The sequence below is a fragment of the Halichoerus grypus genome, chromosome 12, assembly GCF_964656455.1.
Source record: "Halichoerus grypus chromosome 12, mHalGry1.hap1.1, whole genome shotgun sequence".
NCBI classification, from domain to species: domain Eukaryota; kingdom Metazoa; phylum Chordata; class Mammalia; order Carnivora; family Phocidae; genus Halichoerus; species Halichoerus grypus.
In genome coordinates this window covers 54,001,933-54,018,286 of record NC_135723.1, presented here as the reverse complement: position 1 = coordinate 54,018,286, position 16,354 = coordinate 54,001,933, and the positions used below count along the sequence as shown (strand labels likewise).

General features: G+C 41.6%; 1 protein-coding gene across 1 annotated transcript in view; it reads right to left on the bottom strand.

Moving 5' to 3' along the window:
- DNAH11 (dynein axonemal heavy chain 11) overlaps positions 1 to 16,354 on the bottom strand; it is a 321,947-nt gene that overhangs the window by 227,156 nt on the left and 78,437 nt on the right. Inside the window, exons 24-28 of the mRNA XM_078059358.1 lie at positions 15,622 to 15,744; positions 14,661 to 14,783; positions 13,204 to 13,428; positions 12,092 to 12,183; positions 10,523 to 10,649 (exon numbers count right to left, since the gene is read on the bottom strand). Coding sequence (XP_077915484.1) covers positions 10,523 to 10,649; positions 12,092 to 12,183; positions 13,204 to 13,428; positions 14,661 to 14,783; positions 15,622 to 15,744 — 690 coding nt within the window. The remainder of the gene's footprint in view (positions 1 to 10,522; positions 10,650 to 12,091; positions 12,184 to 13,203; positions 13,429 to 14,660; positions 14,784 to 15,621; positions 15,745 to 16,354) is intronic.

The window sequence follows — 16,354 nt, the reverse complement described above, 5'->3', positions numbered from 1 at the left end:
GATTTCTTGAGAGGCCATATCAATTTCTGATCCCACTGGCTAGAGAAGAACATGTCCCTGTTCCACATTCTTACCATTATTTAATATTGTCTCTTTAATTTTAGCCTTTTAGTGGGTTTGATCTTGGTATCTCATTGTGTGAGATATGTGTTCAGGTCAAAGCCTGAGGAACTCAATGTACAAACTGACAAGAGAGGGAAATATGCCAATTCACGATATCCTCACCAGTCCTCCCATACTCAGTGACGTCAAACCAATGCCACAGCTCTTATCAAGGTATCTTCAGCTAGGAGGAAAAAAAAAAAAAAAAAGGAAGAAACCAGACAAGACTAGTTCCATGGGCCAGTATTTGATATTGTTTTGTTTCTAAATTTCAAGTAAAATCTTTTACTTCAAAAATCAGTAGCACATAAAAGTCCTCGAGACTGGGGAATATATATTCAGGCATTTAGGCGTATATATGTAAAGACCTAACTAAAGTGTTTGAATTTGTTTCTGCAGTGTAACTAACTACCCCGAAGTTCAGGGGCTTGAAATGGCAATATTTTCTTTGCTTCCAACTCTGCGGGTCAGCCTCTGGGTTGCCTCAGCTGGTCCCCTCGTGTCTGTGGTCCGCTGGTGATCAGTGGCTTTGCCTCTGGAGCTGGTAGCCGGGGCACGGGCGTGCGCCTCCCCTTCAGCTGGCTAGCTGTGGCCCCCTTCACGATGAGGTAGTCCGAGGTTTCTGAAAAGCAGCAAGAGGGTACACCCCCTAGCGTGCGTGAGCTCGGCAAACCTCTTGCTAATGATACGCTGGACCAAAACAAGTCACATCGCAATCCAAACAGAGATACAAGCTCGAGCCTGGATGAAAACTGCACCATCACACTAATAAAATGGCATGGATGCATGGAGGGGAAGAATTTGTGGCCATTTTTACATTATTGTAAGTACTTTTCATATTTCTTTACATAATTTGTTTCCCTTCTTGCTCAGAAACCAAAGAGATAGTACCTACTGTTTTCCCCGCTTGGTATACAAGGAAACTGATGTTCGGGAAAGTAAAGTAGTAATGTAGCCACTAATCAACAGTACCAGGGTTTGAGCTCATGTAGCATTTCAAGGTCTCTGTTCTTTCTTATCCTTCTGCCTTCTGATGGATGGCTGATGTGCCTGTCTTGTCTCGTTCCATACAGTTAACATTTCAATGCTGACAATTTTTTGTGTAGATCCAGATTTCCATCTGGTACCATCTTCCTTCTGCCTGAAGCACTTCCTTTAACATTTCTCATATTGCCAGTCTGCTGGTGATGAAATCTTTCAGCTTTTGAATGTCTGGAAACATCTTTATTTTGACTTTACTTTTAAGAGATATTTTCCCAGGATAAAGAATTGTAGATGGATTTCTTTTTCTTTCAGTTCTTTAGAGCTGTTGGTCCACTATTTTCTCATTTGCATTGGGAAGCCTTTCATCATGCTTACATTCACTCCTTTGTACATACTGTGACTTTATGGATGATCTTTGGATCTCTTTATCACTGGTTATGACCAATATGAGTGATCTGACAGAGGTTTCTTTGTAGCTTGCGCTTTGCTTCACTGAGCTTAAATCTACGGATGTCTACTTTTCATCAAGTGAGAAATCTTTTGGCTGTTACTCCACAAGTATTTTTTCTGTCTCCCTTCCTCCACTTGAGGATACCTGATATACACATACGGAGCTTTCTTATCTTTTCCATATCTCCACTTTGTTTTTTGAACATACAAATACAGCTAAAACTTTTGATGTTTTGGTCTGTTAATCCTAACATTTGTATCTGTTTTGATTGCTATTTTTCCTCATTATGAGAGCTGAATATTCCTTTTTTTTTTTTTGAGAGTTGAATATTCCTGACTCTTTACATGCCCTGTCATCTTTAATGGTATGTCACACATCGCAAAGTTACCCTCCTTGGAACTAAATATATCTTTATTCTTCTTGAGCTTTGTTCTGGGATACAGTTAAATTACTTGGAAACAGTTTGATCCTTTTGGATCTTGCTTTTAAGACTTGTTTGGCACAACTGGAATAATGTGTAACCCAGGGCTAATTATTCCTCCTGCTGAAGACTCTAGGAAGCCCCTCTAGAAGTTTCTGCAGTTCTCTCTTTACAGTTCTCTCTTCTTCGGTACTTAGCTCTGCCAACTCTCACTACCTTGTTCTCCTTGGACTCTCAGCTCCGAACCCTCAACTCCAGGAGACCGCCAAATCCTATCTGGTTCTCCCTCCCTGTACCATGCCTGGAAACTCGCTCGAGGAAAACAACTGGGACCATCACAGAGCTCACCTCTTTTGTTCCAAGTCTGTCATAAACTGCTATCCTCTGCTGTCTGATGTCCGGTGTCTAAAAAGGTCCAGCACTTCATATACTTTGTCAAAGTGTTGTGTTCTTTCAAGCAGGTGGGTAAATCCACTCCTCTTACTCCATCTTGGCCAGAAGTACAAGTGTATCTTTCTTTGTGGGTTTACTTTGCATTTTTCTGATGACTTAGAGAGTCAAGCAACTTCTCCTGTTTACTGGTCATTACAATACCTTCTTTTGTGAACAGGCTGCTTATGTATTCTGCCCACTTTTATACCCAATTATCGATCCGTCCTTACTTCTTTGAATGTAGGAGTCAGCTGCATATTCTGCATATGAGTCTTCTGTTTAACGCACTGCCAACATCTTTCCCCACTTGGAGGCTCACACTGTTAGTGCCTTAACGGTAACCTCCGATAAGGCGAAGTTTTCAACTTTAATAGTCAAATCCATCAACCTTTCCCTTACACTCAATACTTCCATGTCCAACTTGAGGAATTTTTGCTCAAATATCATTCTTTCTCGTATGTTATATATTTCATTGTTGTACCTTTCAAATTTCTAAGTACATCCACCTAGAATTGACTTTTTAGATACAGTATGTGTTAGATGCCCCTTTCCCCCCATCCCTGCACATTTACAGCCAATTCACCCCAGAACCATTATCACTGTTTGATTCTCTGGATAACATCTTCCTTGGTGGTGCCTGATTCCAGTTTTTACTTTTTATTTTTTCTCCTCCTTTTAAGTTCCATGATACTGATGAAAGTTCTGATCAGCTTTTCAGACTCTTTGTCCTACCTTGTAAATAGTCACATGTCGCCAAGGAAACATCAATAGCAAACATCAGGTAAATCTATGGTTCTTTCTGCTCCTATTTTAGGCCCTGAGCTCTAGACTTTCCTTCGATGCTCTTTAAGACTCTGTGATGCATTTGAACAGATTGTTAACTATTTTATTCAGCTTCTCTAGTGGTTCCCAGAATGCACAGTACTCTGTGAAAAGCTCATCTCTTGCGGCCAGAAACCCTGTGCCCTGATTTTAAGCTGAAGCTGAAGCTGAACAACTTCTGTCAGGACCAGGAGCTCTAGACACCACAGCAAGGCCGAAAACTACTTGGCAGCAGGATCCCACATTTGTAATGCTTAAGTTTTGGATCTCCTAACATTAAGGTGATATTTTATTTGAATCCCACATTGTAATACCCCTGATTGTATTATAACTTGGTTGTGGAGAAAATGCCAAGAAAGGAGTGGTAACAAAAATCTCAGCAGTGAGGGGCACCTGGTGGCTCAGTCGTTAAGCGTCTGCCTTCGGCTCAGGTCATGGTCCCAGGGTCCTGGGATCGAGCCCTGCATCGGGCTCCCTGCTCGGTGGGAAGCCTGCTTCTCCCTCTCCCACTCCCCCTGCTTGTGCTCTCTCTCTCTCTGTGTCTCTCTCTGTCAAATGACTAAATAAAATCTTTAAAAAAAAATCTTAGCAGTGGCAACACATTTGCAAAATGAACAAAGAAAGTGTATCTACTGTTATACAACTTGTGGTTAACCGTATATTAAGTATCCTGTGAGGATAATCAAGGATAATCCCCAGGCAATATATAATTTATGACATATTTAAAACGAGATGGTCTATTTTCTCATCACACATATAAATACCTCAGTCCTTTGAGTATGAGGCTGCCTTCATAGGAAGGCATCCATGTCCAACATGACATATTCCCCGCCTGCGCCATGACTCTGCTCTCACGTGGCCATTTCCAGGACAAACTACACTTAGGTAAGCAGCTTCCATTCCTCACTGCTGACTGGAAGGCCAGTGCAAGATGGTCGAAACCACGAACATCTTCTGTGCTTGTCTCCTTCTCCTGCCTCTTCCTCATTCCATCCTCAGTCCCAGCCCAAACTCAAGGGCAACTCCTTCCTCCACTTTACGTACCTAACAGCCCTCCAGCTTTCTAATTCCTCTAAGAAGTTGCAATTTTTCACTGTGTTTCAAGGAAAACTCATTCACTTCTGCATGCCCTCAACTAACCACTCGAATTCTGGGCCTTTTTCACCGTAGTTGTTGAAGGAAGACTAATCTCTGTGAGGAAAGATGGTGACACACTATGAAATCATCCTGATTTCTGAAATTCACAGCGTGAGACACATTCACTCGATGGAGACAACCAAACGCTAGTGCTCTATGGGAACGCACTGTGCTTGTGGAAATGTGGGGTCTTACCTATGCACCCCGAAGATCCAGCAGGGCTTTTTGTCACTTAATATTAAGCCCACTCCTCACAAGCACCTTTCCAAATGCCCGTATTTATAGGCCATTAAGGCTTTCAGTTTAGTGCCATCTGTGCAATCACTGCAAATTTGGGGCTTTCTTAATAGACAAGTTGGCAGATTTCCTCTTATGTGGATTTGGGTTGACACCGCTGAAAGACAGTTCTTGATGGAAACTTTTAACATTTCTGAGTATATGTATTTCTGACCTCATTTCATTTTTTTTTTTTAAAGATTTTAAGTAATCTCTACACCCAATGTGGGGCTTGAACTCACAACCCCAAAATCCAGAGTCACGTGCTCTATAAGCTGAGCCAGCCAGGCACCCCCTGCCTGATCTTCTCATTTTAGAGAATGCGCTGTGGCCTCAATTTCCACAACAGTGAATTCCTAGTCGCCACATTAAAACAAGTAAAAAGAAACAGGCAAAATTAATTTTAATGTATTTTATTTGACCTAGTATATCTGAGATGCTTTCAACATATAACAAAAAAAATAGTAGATGTTTTACACTTTTTTCTTCATAGTTAACCTTTCAAGTCAGGTGTATAGATTTATAGGATATCTCAATTTGGGTTCATCATCAGATATACTTGATCTGTACTTCAATTTCATAAAATATACTGTTGCAAAAGTAGATTTACATGCTCAAGTTGATTCAAACACACTTTTGTTTCCCAATAACTGAAGCAAATATCAGTATTTAAATTTAAATCAATTAAAATCTTTTGAGGTTAAAATTCAGTTGCTCAGGGGCACCTGGGTGGCTCAGTCGGTTAAGCGTCCAACTCTTGATCTGGGCTTAGGTCGTGATCTCAGGGTCGTGATATCAAGCCCCTGCTTAAGATTCTCTCTCTCCCTCTTCTCTGCCCCTCCACCCCCATGTTCTCACACGCTCTCTCTCTAAAAAAATAAATAAAAATAAAAGATAAAAATTTCAGTTCCTCAGTTGCCCCATTTCAAGTGCTCCCTGGCCCCAGTTGGCTCATGGCTAGCCCACATTAGACAACACAAACGCAACTCTTCCCACTGCGAGTTTCTCTTTCTTTAGTAGAGCTCCATCTGGAGAAGCTGTCACTCATCAGGCAGTGGACAAGGGAAGGAAAAATGTGCAAACTCTTCTAGGACAAAAGGATCTTTCAAATTATTAGGAATCAGGGGCTAAAAACATCTTGACTTCACAAAAGTGTCAGCTATTTGAAGGCACCGCATAACAAAGGGACTGTTATTCTGTCTGCCTCTAACCACTACACCAGCCCCTTAAAAAAAAACAAAAGGATGTTTTTCTAAAGGGGGGGAATAAAAGAATGTTAATAATGAATGTGTAACTTCAAACCCGTCGCACATAACTACTACACCATGTCAACAAATCCTGCAAGTACACCTCTAAGTATGGATTTCCATAATAGATTACCAGAGATTCTGATCACTGCAGTTAGGCAGGGCCCACACATGGGTCCTTTAGAGCCTTCATGCCATTAGGAGAGCAGGGTGAATTCTGGAAGGAGAACATCTTTAAAACTTGATCTTAACCAAGTTCCCAGCAGCTAATCCTCACCGAAGGCACTCTAGACACACTGATTTCATCCCTCTGGCATTCCAACTCACTAGGGAATTTCTGCTTATGGGATAGAGGTTGTAGGGATATCAGACTTCCCTGGCTGAGGAGTTCAGGCTGATCAAATTCCATAATTAACTGCAGAAACTCCCATTTTGGTCAACACTCTTAAATTGAGTGTGGCAGGTGGAGGGGAGGGTGGCTGAAGAATTCAAGTCATTCACAAGATGTCAACATGAGTTATCTCCCCACAAAGGATTTCTTTTCTGGCCAAACTGCATTGTTATTCCACAGGCTGCAGTGGCCATGTAATTTTGGTCACACTGCAGGGAGCACATTCAGGAATCTAAGGACAAAAGGCAAAGGCGGAAAAGCTGTGTCTGGTGGTCCAAATCGGATTCCGATATTGAAAAGAAGGTAAGAGTGTAGCAAGACCAGCCTCTTTGGTTTAATTGCCAAAACCATTAACTAACTATTCCCTCGTAAGTGACCAAGAATTCCGAAGGCATCTTCACTTTGCAGAACCACGTCAGGGAAAGAAGCGGATTGTGGCTCTAAGCGACTCAGACTGCCCTTAGTTCCTTCTAGCTTCCCTGCCCACCTTAGTCACTCCCGAGTGGATATCTGCACCACAGAGGAAGTGAAACACCTTTTTAAATAATGCACCTTTACTAACAGTGGGATACCACTTTATGTGAATTTGAATTGTTAGAAGTTTCATTAAGACCTCAGTGAAATCACTTTTTGAACACAATTTAAAGTATCAATTTCAAAACTATAAAAAATCTAATCCTTTCAAAATGTTCAACATCACTGGCATCAGGGAAATACAAATCAAAACCACAATAAGATACCACCTCACACCAGTCAGAATGGCTACAATGAACAAGTCAGGAAATAACAGATGTTGGCGAGGATGCGGAGAAAGGGGAACCCTCCTACACTGTTGGTGGGAATGCAAGCTGGTGCAGCCACTCTGGAAAACAGTATGGAGGGTCCTCAAAAGGTGGAAAAGAGAGCTACCCTACGACCCAGTAATTGCACTACTGGGTATTTACTCCAAAGATACAGGTGTAGTGAAAAGAAGAGGCACCTGCACCCCAATGTTTATAGCAGCAATGTCCACAATAGCCAAACTATGGAAAGAGCCAGATGTCCATCGACAGATGAAGGGATGAAGAAGACGTGGTTTATATATACAATGGAACATAATTCAGCCATCAAAAAAAATGAAATCTTGCCATTTGCAATGATGTGAATGGAACTAGAGGGTATTATGCTAAGCAAAATAAGTCAGAAAAAGACAACTATCATATGATCTCACTGATATGTGGAATTCAAGAAACCAAACAGAGGATCCTAGGGGAAGGGAGGAAAAAAATGAAACAAGATGAAATCAGAGAGGGAGACAAACCATAAGAGACTCTTAATCATAGGAAACAAACTGAGGGTTGCTGGAGTGGAGCGGGTGGGGAATTGGGTAACAGGGTGATGGACATTAAGGAGGGCATGTGATGTAATGAGCACTGGGTGTTACACAAGACTGATGAATCACTGACCTCTACCTCTGAACCTAATAGTACACTATATATTAATTAATTGAATTTAAATTTAAGAAATGCTGCAGAATTGAGGGGGAAAATCAGAGTAAAAAAATCTAATCCTTTCAAAAGCTGACAGGTCAGGACATCTATAAACCATGTGTACACTGTAGCCATGTGGCTGGACCCTTTTTTTTGTTAAGATTTACTTGGCGGGGGTGGGGTGGGTCAGGGGGCAGGCAGAGGGAGCTGGAGAGAGTCCCAAGCAGACTCCGTGCTGAGCGTGGAGCCAGATGCAGGGCTTTGATCTGAGCCAAAACCAAGAGTTGGACACTTAATGACCTGCACCCCCCAGGCCCCATCGCGGAGCCTTCTGCTGCTGAGCAGCAGCTCCCACGTCCCTGGGCTGGCACAGGGCAGACAGCACTGCCAGGGGCGCTCATCAGCAAGGCCGTGAGCAGTGTGGGAGACCTCTGTGCTGTGAGCTTAATGTTCAGCTTCATTTTAATTTAAAATCTTTTTGATGTCTTAGACTACCTAGTCATTCACTAAGGAGCGGTAGCTGTACGAGGACTGAGCAATGTACCCGAACTGGAGATGTCGAACTTCTGACTACGAAGCTAGAAGGAAGGGTGAGAGGGCTTCCACAGCGAGTGCCAGGGATGTTAGAGAACACTCCAATACTGAAGGGATACTGAAAACATAAAAAGAATGACCTAAAAGGTACACCTTTGAAGTTTATATACATAAAAAAACAACTCATCCTATGACTTAGAAAGGATAATGAAAAAGAAAAAAAAAGTTGGCATCGGGGATGCATGTTCCAGCGAGCCAGCATGTCGTCTGGCTAAGGCGTGAAGCATTGCTTGATTCTTTGAAAGGAGGTAAAGTGACAAGTACAGTAGTGAGCTGTTCCCTCAGCAGCAGCCTAGGGCTTCCGGTAAGGACCAGGATGCACTGGGTATGTGCATGTTCTGAGGACAGCAAACGGGTCAGGACCGCTTAGTCCCTCCAGGGCCTGTCAGAGACAGCTCAACCCCTTACCATCTTCTACTGCCATCCCCCTGTTTCTATAGCTAGTTCCGCGGGGCGGAGGGGACTAGAGGTGGCCATCTCACGCCTGCAAGCTCTCGGCCCACGAGGGGTGCTGTGGCTTTTCCTCACTCCTTATGGGGCAGGTGAAGGACTGTTTCACCCAAACCTAACCCTTAAGTCATCAAGTGAGAGAGGTGTGGGACACTCACTCATAGAAGCTACAGGTACCCGCAGGAAGTCCATCTTTGACATGACCCTTGCTGGCCATCTGCTGACAAGGAAAAGGAAAAAGAAGATGTAACCCAATGGCTGATTTCACTGCCTAGAGCAAGAACTGGAAGCGCCAAGACAGAGCTGACTCTGCCGTATATACCCCGTAGGAGGTTCCCCTCTGTCCCCGTTTTCCACCAGAGACCCAACACGTTGATGCTTGCTGTTGAGGACAGAGAACAGTCAGTCAGTGCTGGTGAAAGAATCAAGAACAAGTAGTAAGAAACACCAATGACTGACAGATGGTGGTCCCACCTCCTCTCCATGATAAATGGGTGGGAAGGGCATATGGAATAAAATTATCAGTGTCTCCCTGCCAATTCCAAATTTATTATGTGAAAGCCTGGCCTCAACACAGAGGTAAGACTGGGTTTGTAACGAGACCTTGCTGAGCTGCTTTTTGTTTTTTTTTTTTTTAAAGTAAGAAAAAGAGACCGGGATGTAAGATACCTACCCAGAGTGTTATTAAGGGGTCTGCTATTCAGTTCATGGAGATTCAGCAGGGCACATTTGCGATTAATAATCATAGATAATACAACTTCATGTCTCTACTCTCTGGAATTAACACTGTTGAATAAACAGGTCGTACAAATATTTATTATATTTAAAGAGTGTAATTAAAAGAAAAACAATTATCCTAGGTATAGATTTATGCACCTCTTCAAATTTATGTACTGAGAATTCAGAATTGTAATTTTGGATTTTGGATTTCAAAGACCTCGGGAACATATACCTGTAATGGAATATGATACCTTCTACCTCACAATCACGCGCGAGGACCCAGCTTCTGGTCATGAGAATGTTCCCAGGAGGCTACTGAACTTAAGTGTGGTTATGACTATTCTCTTTGAGACTAATTAAAAACAAAAAACAAAAAACAAAAAACAACCCAACACTCCAAACATCCAGTTGTGTGATATGTAAATGAGAGATGGATATACCGGATTGCTAGTCAATGTAATCAAAGGGATTTTATTTACAAAGCCATCTGGAAATTAGCATGGATATAAGAAACCATAACTGAGGGTTGACCCCAGAAATGTTGCCCAAGTCTGACTGACAAGTCTGTCATTAATAGCAGACTGCACACATATTGTCGACAGCAAGAAGAGCCATCCCACCAAATTTAGGTTCAAAGAGAAATGAAGGCGAGAGAAATGATGACTAACTTCTTGCAGGTCACTAAACCTTGCACACTTTCACTTGAGGACCCAGTTCCTTTTTTTTTTTTTTTTAAAGTACACTCCACGCCCAATGTGGAGCCCGGTGGGGGGTTTGATCTCACGACCCTGAGATCAGGCCCTGAGCTGATATCAAGAGTCGGACGCTTAACCGACTGAACCACCCAGGTGCCCCATGGATTGGGGTTCCTTTAGCACCAGCTCTGACATCCTTCTGTTGCTGCATTACAAATTTTTATTGCCGATTTTCTAGTTCCTGACGCATGTGACAAGGTAGGTGGCATCTGACAATGACATTCCTTAGCAAATGTAGTAGAATATGAGACTTTCAAAAAATATCCATTACCTGCTTAGGCTGAGCTCCCTTTGAGAGGATGTCAAGTAAGTCTGCAGAAGAGATGAAATAGAACCGCGGGAAAGCCACACGCTTGGTCTCCAGGTACTCAGCGAGAGCTTTTTCACAAAGAGAAAGCCTATGGGAATGAAAACTCTTTTTAAGCCTATCTTGCCCATTCAGTTAGTAAAACATCAACAAAAGTAAACCCCGCTCCTCTCATCTGTCCACTCACCATAATAAGCTTTACTGTCTAACACGTAGCCTGACTCCTCTTTGACACCATCATGTTCCTTGTGAATAATCTACAAGTCATGCCAAGTAGGAGACAGGTACGCACACACCATGGGCTGAGGCTAAATACAGATTAGACTTAGGTTGATGTCACTCCTCACTTTTTTTTTTTTTTTAATATTTCTTTATGTTGAGAGAGAGAGAGAGACAGAAAACGAGCAAGCACGGGAGAAGGGGCAGAGGGAGAGGGAAAGAATCTCAAGCACACACTCAGCAGAGCACAAAGTCTCAGGTGGGACTCGATCTCACAACCCTGAGACCACAACCTGAGGTGAAATCAAGAGCCAGATGCTTAACCGACTGAGCCACCTGGGTGCCCCACTCCTCACTTTTCTTAATGACATTCTTACTCAGCAAGGGCAACTAGGTTCGGCATCACTCATCCTGAGCACAAAATGCATTCGTTAAGATGTATTTGGTTCAAGGTCTTCCTTTACCCACTGAATGCCTAGAGAACACACATGGCTTCAGCTCCCTCTGGTATTCAGAGGAGTCCTAGGAGTCAGAATCATTTCTGCTTTATCCTTCTTAGCAGAGATGACCCAGAGGAAGAACTCCCAAGTCCCCAAGATCACTAAGAAATAATTAACTTCTGGGCGCCAGGCTGGCTCAGTCAGAAGAGCATGTGAATCTTGATCTTAGGGTCATAAGTTCAAGCCCTGCACTGGGTATACAGAGTACTTAAATAAACTTCTTTAAAAAAGAAGAAATAATTAACTTCTGTGGAAATCCACTCTTTTAAAATTATGGCTAACTTTATCTCTAGCAAATTTACAGATTATGAAATAATTTTGCTTATGTAATATTCTTTTATCTAAAGCTCTTTTCTACCTTGCAATAAAAAGTGATCAAAATTCTGCACAAACCTCTTCATTCAGTAGCTATCTGCCCCTTTTTAATCAAAAGCCAGAATATCCTAACCACCATTAGCTGTGTAGAATTCTATGTGAAATTACAAAAGGCCCCTAAGGATTTCCTAAGTACTAACTGGCTTCCTAAGAGTAATTTCTAGTATAAACTATATACAGAATAAACGATATGAAATTACTAAGTGCAATCCAAGTTCTTGGAATAGAGTAGATGCTTAATAAGTGATCAATCAAACTTATCAATACTCTATATACACACCATCTATTATGTCCAAGGCAACTAGACAACTCTAAGCAAAACTATGAAGTAATCTGACACAGGTCTATCTACAATAACACGATGTTAGATACTGTAAAATACTTGAAAGCAATCTCATAAAATTATAACAAATTGATCACTTCATAGTTTTATTCTTACCTGTACTGTAAATCTTTAAGTTTTTCATAGAGATTAGGTCTGCATGTTGCTTCTAGAACATTCTTTATTTTAGCTGTTTTCAACATTAACTCCTGTATGAAAGTATAAGATGGAGCCATTGATATTAGAAATTACTTTTCTCAATTTTTCATCCATTTGGGGCATTTAAAAATGAGGAACAAACTCTAAGAAAGTAAGGTTAAAGAGACTTCTAACACCACGCCTATTCACTTTTGCTTTTAAACTTTTAAATGAAGATCAAAAACAAAAGTATAATCACACAGTTTTTATCAAAATAAATTGGATGGGCATTACCACCATTCTGGGTCCAAACAAACAAAAAGAATAAAGAGAGAGAGAGAGAACCCAGAATCTTAAAGAGGACATTCACATATGAAAATGAGATGAACACTGAACAGTCTATTCTTTCTTCCTTAAAAGTTAAAATAGTATTCCTCCAGGTGTTCTTCTTTAATAAAAAAAAAAGTTATTCCTCATTTCTATATGAAAAACTATAGCCATTATTCTTTGCTGAAAGTCCTTCAAATCATTCATCATTATCATAGGTACATCTCTGTGTGTTTTCTTTGGTTCTTATAAAATCAACAAACAAGTAACTAATAGTATTGTTACTGGTATCCCCTCCGCAGTATGTACTTCACGAAGATTAATGTTATCACACCTTACTGCAGGGCTTAAGGGAAATATCAGGCTTGCTGTTGCTTTTTGTATGGCCAGAAGCTAAAAATGGTTCTTACATTTTTAACTGGTGGAAAAAAGTCAAAAGCAGCTTAATATTCTGTCTCACATGAAAATTCTAAGAAACTCAAATTTCAGTGTCGATAAATAAAGTCTTACTGGTGCATAGCCACGCCCGTTTGTTTACCTAGTGTCTGGTTTCTTTCAGACTACAATGGCGGCACTGAGCAGTGGTGACAGAAACCATACACAACCGCGAAGCCTAGAATACTTCACAAGAGCAAGCGTCCTGTGCTGCTCCCTAAAATGCAACACTGTGCTTTTATAAATACGATACCCCAAATCATGGTTTTTCACAAGATTTTCTTGTTTGGAAAACTCTGCTAGGATAGAAAACAGTATCTTCTATGAACCTTAAATTCAGCATCCACTCCATCGAATCTTTTAGCATCTTTCACAAGCTGGATTCGAATGTCTTCTGAACAAACAAAGATGCTTTCCAGGTGAGACCAAGTTCGTTGGACTTCCATCCAAGTGGAGATGACCAAGTCTGCTATGTTTAATTTATTTTGCCAGCTTAACACTTGTTCAATAAAATATTCCACACACTTGCTCTGAAGCAGACTCTGCAACTGAACCTAAAAGAAAGACAAAGAATTTTAAATAACAAGTCAATTGGAAGATTGCAAGTACCATGAGGGAGGGACTATACCTCTCTTCTGTTGATTCCTAGATTCCTAGGATCTAGCATGCAATACCTGAAACAGGCATTCAGTATTGGCTAAATAAATGAACTAATGGCATTAAATACTCATACTGGCATGTTTTCCAAAAGAAAAAAGATAAATACAAGAAACTGCATTTCTTGTGTCTTCTACCAGAAGACCATGTATCTCTCTGTAGGCAGAAAAAAATACTGTGCTCCAGGGTGCAGCTTTAGGAATTAAATTTTATTCCTTCATCTTCTCTCATTCTTTCCTTGGGGTCCATGCCTATTAACCATTGCAAGGTATAAATATTTTTTCCCCAATACTACAAAAATAAAACCAACTTCTCTGTAGCTTCCTAAGCCCTCAGCTTCCATTTTTCCTCCCCCCTCGGTTGACTACCAAGCATGGATGCCGAGCAGTCTGGTGAGCACTTCTCACCACTCTCTGACATTGAGATCTCAGAAAGTCACTGAGTAGAAAGGCCTCTTCTCACTCTCACCTCTAACTATTTAGTACATTTGACTCTTCTCCCCCAGAACCAATTTAAGCTGTTATTGACGTTACGTGAAGTTTAAAATGTACCATGTAATACTGTGGTACATATATACATAGTAAAATGGTAACCACAATAAGGTTCCTTAACACTTCCATTGCTCATGGAATAACCTCTTTTGGGGTGTGGTAATCAGGTCTATTCTCCTAACAACTTTTGAGTGGACAATACAGTATTGTTACCTATAGTCACCATGACATACTTTAGATCCCCAGGACTTACTCATCTTATAACTGGAAATGTGGGCCCTTTGACCAACATCTCCACATTTCCCCAACTCCCCAGGCCCTGACAACCACTGCTGTCCCCACTGCCCCGAACACCCATCTCTCACTGCCATTCTTTACTGACTTACCAGCCCAACTCACAAGGCTCTCCCTGAGTCTTTCACCCTCCCCAACACAAAGCCTCTCTGTCCCTTGGAGCCCTACTCTCTGTCTCCCTGCTCAAGTCCAAGTTCATACCTTTTGATCCCAAATGGTACCATGCCCAGAGTCTGGGACAAGGAGATACCCAATGAATGAATAAATACTGAGTACTGGAACTTAGAAAAATTCTGAAATTGCCATTTAAAAGAAAAAATCTGTAATCAAAACACCCATCTTACTTGGTTGTGCTCTAGAGTCTCAAAAAGTTGTTCATCGGATTTTAGTAATGGAATGCCCGTCCGATAGTGAACTTCGTAAGAGAACTCCATGGATGCCCAGGTCTGACTGATTTCAGTAACAGCCTAGACATAAACAGTATTAAGTTATGTGCACAAAAGTTTAATTTATGACGAACATCTAGGCTATCATCTGAAATTAAAAAAAAAAATTCTTTAATTCTCAAAAAAAATAAATGTTACCCAATACTATTGGCCTCATTTTTTTCCTGCAAATAATTCATGGTGATGAAGTTCAGAGAATGAATTCCATCTCCCAAAAACAAGCATCACCCTATTATCAAATTTCTGTTGGATCTGAGTTTTACATCCTTCACGGAAACAGAATGCCAGAGCATAAAGGGACTTCAAAAGTTATCTGAAGGTTGTTTTTAACAGAGATTATGTACACATCGGCCAGCAGGAGCCAGGTAGTGCTCGGAGAGCCTGAATGTGAATCGGAGTGAGTCAGTTACCACACTGTGCCTCAGCTTCCTCATCTGTAAGACAGGGCTACGAGTATTACCAACCTCAGAATCAAATGAAATAATACAAAGTGCTTAGAGCAGTGCTTGCAACAAAATAAATGACATGTAAGTGTTCTCTGCTATCACCACCACCACGACCACCACCATCACCATCACCCGTCATCACCGCCACCCGCCATCACCACCACCCCCCGCCATCACCGCCACCCCCCATCACCACCCGCCATCGCCACCGACTGGGCCCACCCTCCTGTTTTACACATGTACTGTGGCTTAGAAGGATTCAGTTTCCGGCCCAAGACACACACACACTAGCAGTGGAGAAGGAAATGGGCCTCAGGTGTGTGCACACAACCCCGGCGCGGGGAACTTCCGAGTCTTAGGGGCTACTGCAGAGAACTAGTTCAGTGTAACAGGGAACAGCCCGAAGACACCACCTTTTCCGTCCCCAGTTCCTTCACAGCTTGGTCCACAATGCTTCGGACATCATCTTCCACTTGGTGTAACCGCAATGCTAACAAATCTGCCAAAGTTGTGGCTTCGCTGATAGAAAATCTGACCTAATTAGGAAGAGAAAAGGGCAGAATTTACATTACACGTGTATTAACGGTTCTTGTGCCTAATGGCCAGAAGGATGAATCACAGCTAAATATATTCAAGTCAGCTGCTGAGCACACTTCTAGTTCTGGAAGGTGGGGACCATTAAAGACACTGCTTTTTAACTCAGAGTTACTGAGGCATCACCCACCAGAAGCTAGGGCCAAGGTTCAGGCCCACATTCACACTCCACTACTTTCTTTTGTTTCATATCCTTCCCTTGTCAGCTCATTTCTTATCTCTTTGCCCACAAAACCCATTTTTAAAGAGAATCAGTGTTCATTTATTTTAATTTGGTTGACATCCCAGGAATCAGCGAGTAGCTCATTTGTCTTTTCTTCCTCAAGTACTCTATTCCCTGGACATAATTCCTAGTTGCTTCCGTGATTTAACTTATTTTTCTCACTAATTTAATCTGAGTTCCTTGGCAAAAAAATATTCTTACTCATAGTATCATTATTCATATTTATCATGTGACAAAATAATTCACATTTATTTCCTCATCATCTTGTTGACTGCCACCCACCCCCACCCCGCACAACCCCAGTATTTACTGAGAAGCTCTCTTCTCTT